The 4,416-nt window shown below is 34.4% G+C and overlaps 1 protein-coding gene across 1 annotated transcript; it reads left to right on the forward strand.

Annotated features, from left to right (window-relative positions):
* Window positions 1–1,885: 1,885 nt before the first annotated feature.
* On the forward strand, window positions 1,886–2,910 carry LOC105529926 (putative P2Y purinoceptor 10). Its single transcript, XM_011967204.1, is given in 2 exon segments — window positions 1,886–2,231; window positions 2,234–2,910. Coding segments are annotated over 2 exon segments (1,023 nt in total).
* The last annotated feature ends 1,506 nt before the right edge of the window (window positions 2,911–4,416 follow it).

Below are 4,416 nucleotides of genomic sequence, written 5' to 3' on the forward strand. Positions count from 1 at the left end.
AACACAAAATCAATTATTTTAGTTAGTTCAATGGATAAACAGATAACCACAAGAAAAGATAGTGCTGACTCTATCTTTAGATGAGCATAATGAACATATTTAGATAGAAATAAGCTTTACTACTTTTACTACTTTTATTTTTGGCTAGAAATAAACAGTTTACTAGACTAACTGTCCGATTCAGCAAAATAGCTAATTCACAGAAAAGAAAATCATTCAAAGTAGCTGTTTGCCTGAATGAGCTAGTTGTGTTATTGCAATGAACTGTCAGCTCAGTAAATACAGTCTATCTGGAAGCTCCGTGTAGTCAGTGAAAAGACATAAAATAGATTGCCTGGCACTGTATGGGCTGTATGTGGGTAGACTGCATTTGTATACTTTTTTTGGTTGTGTTTTAGACACTGTCTTAAATCTTATGCTGCTTTCCAAACTCATATTTCAAGAATTGTTGCAAAAATGTTAATTTACTTTTGCACTTGAGTACTAGGTAGTTAGTGTTAATTAAGGCTGTCTCTTTTTTTTTTTTAATACCATAAACATGTGTAGCAATCTAACTGTGTTTGCAAGCAACAAAAAGTACAAGGGAGTATTAAAACCCCACTTATCCTTTTGTTTCTGTAATCAGAAGCATAGTCATATATTTGCTAAAAGAATCAAACATTTATGTAGTTAAACCATCGTTTTCAAGGGTAAAATAAACTGTACTATAGTGACTTTTGGCAAAAACCCATAATGGTCTGACAGAAAAGAAAACCAAGAGCAAAGACCACGTCATATTATTTAGAAATGAGTGTTTAACCTGAATAAGAAAGATTTGAGCGAGGACAGGATTGCTGTCTTCATATATTTGAAGATGTGTAACATGACTTTATTTTATTTGGCCTTAGCAGGCAGAAATAAGTTGAAATGATAGAACAGATTTGACTCACTAAAGGGAAGAAAATTCTAACTATTGATTTTTAAAAGTGGAACCATCTACAATAATAGTTTTCACAGGACTTGCCCTGAGAAGTGAAAGAGAGATACATGCTTTTTACTGTATCTACTACCAGATACACTCTAGTCCTTCACATACTCTGGTAGTTGCCTAAAGTGGTTGCAAGGATAGTCCCAATAAATGTGAATGTCTGAGGTTGCCATAATTATGTTAATAAATACAGAACTGTAGTTATAGGAGCTTCTGAAAAGTACAATGACATATAAGGAAGACAAATTTTGCCCTCTGCCAAATTCTGAAGGAGGCAAAGGTTATCTGAGTAGCACTGTCTTTTCCAAGCCCCTATCATTCCGAGGACTGGTAACCTGCCAGCCCTTCCTCAGGCTTCTATCCTATGTCTTATTCACAAAGGTTCACAGATTTGCCTTGGCAGTCACCTAATTATTTACAAGGTTGCAGTTGACAATGAATTAAATTTTCTCTCTCCCAGGGTTGCTGATGAGGGATTCATTTAGAACTTAAAGTTTGAAAATACAGATGAAGACAGTAAAACTAAAATGTGTAACCTCATGACGGTTTTGAAATTTATGTCTGGGGACTATTTTGCAGTAGGGTCTTGCCTGTTGGTTAGGCCTACAAGTTTGATTACTTCTCTGTTAAATGCTAAGGGAGAAATATAACTGAAGTTATTGCAAAAATACTAATCTTTTGGATTCCTGAAAATGTCATCCTCAATACTGTTATCCATTTGTAGATTAGTATGCTATTTTTAGTTTACATAGACATTTCTGAATTTATAAAAGTTTGTACAAATTCTTCTTTATTAGAAAGCAAATATATTTGTATACCCAAACATGAACTGACATGCCCTTGATTCTATTTTTACTCTATTTTCTGCCAAAATTGTCATTCTAATGCTTTACTAAGGAAGGAACCTAAGTCTTCAAGATGGGAAGTAACAGCACCAACAGCACAAGAGCAAAGTGCACTGATCTTCAAATGCCATTTCAGTACTCCCTGTATGAAGCTACTTATATCCTTATATTCATACCTGGTCTTCTGGCCAACACTGTGACCTTGTGGGTTCTGCGTCACTTCATTAACAAGAAAAATAAAGCCATCTCTGTGGCTGAGCTTGCACATGTGTTGTCCTTACCCTTCTGGATTTACTATTACATCAGCCACCACTGGCCTTTCCAGGGGCCCCTTGGCCTAGTGTGCTTCTATCTGAAGTATCTCAACATATATGCCAGCATTTGCTTCCTGACATGCATCAGCCTTCAGAGGTGCTTCTTTCCCTCAAGAGCTTCAGAGCTGGAGACTGGAAGCATAGGTATGACGTGGGCATCAGTGCTGCCATCTGGGTCATCATGGGGACTGCTTGTTTACCATTTCCCATTCTGAGAAGCACTGGCTTAGGCAACAACACCGAATACTGCTTTGCTGCCTTAGGTCTTCAGCACATTAACATGACTTCCTCCCTTGGCATAGTAACTGTAGCTGAACTTGGAGGGTTTCTATTACCCATTATAATTATTACTTATTTCACATGGAAAACAAGAAAATCTTTACGGGAATTCCAAGTTCCACCTAGGAATACCAAAGAGAGGAAAAAGGCTTTGAGGATGGTCCTGATGTGTGAAGTGGTGTTCCTTGTGTGTTTCACTCCTTACCATCTCAACTTCCCATTCTTTATGATGGTGAAGGAACATGTCTTTTTGAACTGCTCTTTTATTAAGAGCACTTTCTGTTTCCACATTATTTTCCTGTCTCTTGCAAATCTGAATTGTTGTCTTGATCCAGTTGTATATTATTTTATGATCTCAAAATTTCATGATCGATTTTCAGATCATGGCAGCTTGGTTCTTCAGTCATGTATGAGATGCAATGACAGTACCTTAGAAATTCATCAGAGAAAGAAGGATCTTCAAACTATCTCTCTTGATTGTTTCAATGATTCCAAGACAATATAACCAAATAATTAACTAGAAAAATCGATATGCTCTATTAGTGTAGTTATGTCACTTTGAAGATTTTTCTAAAAAGTGGTGTTGAATATCTTAAACATGGCTCCTTCCCTTTAACCTCAAAATGATCCTTCTGAAGAAATTACACATGCATAAATTTTCTGTCAGAATGGAAACATATTGTTCTATGTAGCATGTGAAAAAAAATCTTTCCTTACAGAAGATGATGAGCAACAGAATGAATTGCACACCTATTTCAGAGCAGTAGATTCAATCTTTTCTTCTTCTGAGAGAAACAAATATACATTGAAAACAGGTGAATTATCCAAATATTGAAAAGCATACAAGAGAGCAGTATGACCATAGCTTTCTTTAGAAAATATTCACTACTTGAGCAAACAAGATTATAGAGAAAAGGCTTTTTAATATCAATATGAGTCATGTTAATTAACATCCTTATAACTTGGAATACTGATGAGATTTTTCTTTGGTCTCCTCTGGGAAATAAACAATTCAGATGAACTTCAAATATCTCAACAGTATCATGGGATTCACACAATGAATACACCTTAAACAAAAAATAAAGTTATCTCCTTACATATTTCACAAACTTGAGTTTCAGGGCTTACAATGAAGGTTTTTTGCTTGAATGCCTGTGAATATGCATGATGTGATGTAGGTTTTTATATAACTGCACTCATTCGGAAAATATTTTTTTATATGTGTTCATTAAAATCAACTGTGCCATAGTCTGCCTAAATTGATTGCTGTACATACAACCTCAGTCACAACTTTACTTGGTATGTTCAAATCAATGAGTTAATTTTAAAAAATCACACACACGCCTATGTTATTTCAGTGGTAAACTCTAGCTAAACCTCATTTTTCACAAGTAAATATATATTTAAGGACAACATGGGTGAGTTGAATCTTATTATAAATGCCAAATGGAAATTTTCCGTTTTTAAAATCTCTATGACTAAATCATTTTTATAATACAAATTACTCCTATTGGAAAATTTGAAACTTAAATTTTCATGTAGTGGATTTCATTAAAATGATACTTTAAAAAGCGGTGGTTAGTTTTTTAAAACTATACAAGGTTGTTTTCTTGTCCTTATAAGATTAGAAATTCACAAAATGGCTTGTCATATTTTCTTTTTTGGACCTTTAAATGTTTGGACATTTAAATGTTTTTTTGAACATTTAAAACATCACTTTAGTTGCAGATATTTCTGAAACATATATATCTATATATATCTTACCCACTTAAAGCAGTTTGTTAAACAAGGGACCATGGTGTATAAAAGAAGCATTAATCCATATTCAGAGGACCAGGATCCTAGTTTCTGGTCTCCCACAGAGAAGCTATGTGATCTTGGGCAAGTTATTTCTCTTTGGGTTTCCGTTTCATTATCTGTACGTAAGGGGGTTGAACTAGATGAAATAAATGTGAGACCTATTTTTTAGAAAGTGCTTTCTTTTTTTTTTCTTTTGTGTGTTTTTTTTTTT

The sequence above is a fragment of the Mandrillus leucophaeus genome, unplaced genomic scaffold, assembly GCF_000951045.1.
Source record: "Mandrillus leucophaeus isolate KB7577 unplaced genomic scaffold, Mleu.le_1.0 Scaffold791, whole genome shotgun sequence".
Taxonomy (NCBI): Eukaryota; Metazoa; Chordata; class Mammalia; order Primates; family Cercopithecidae; genus Mandrillus; species Mandrillus leucophaeus.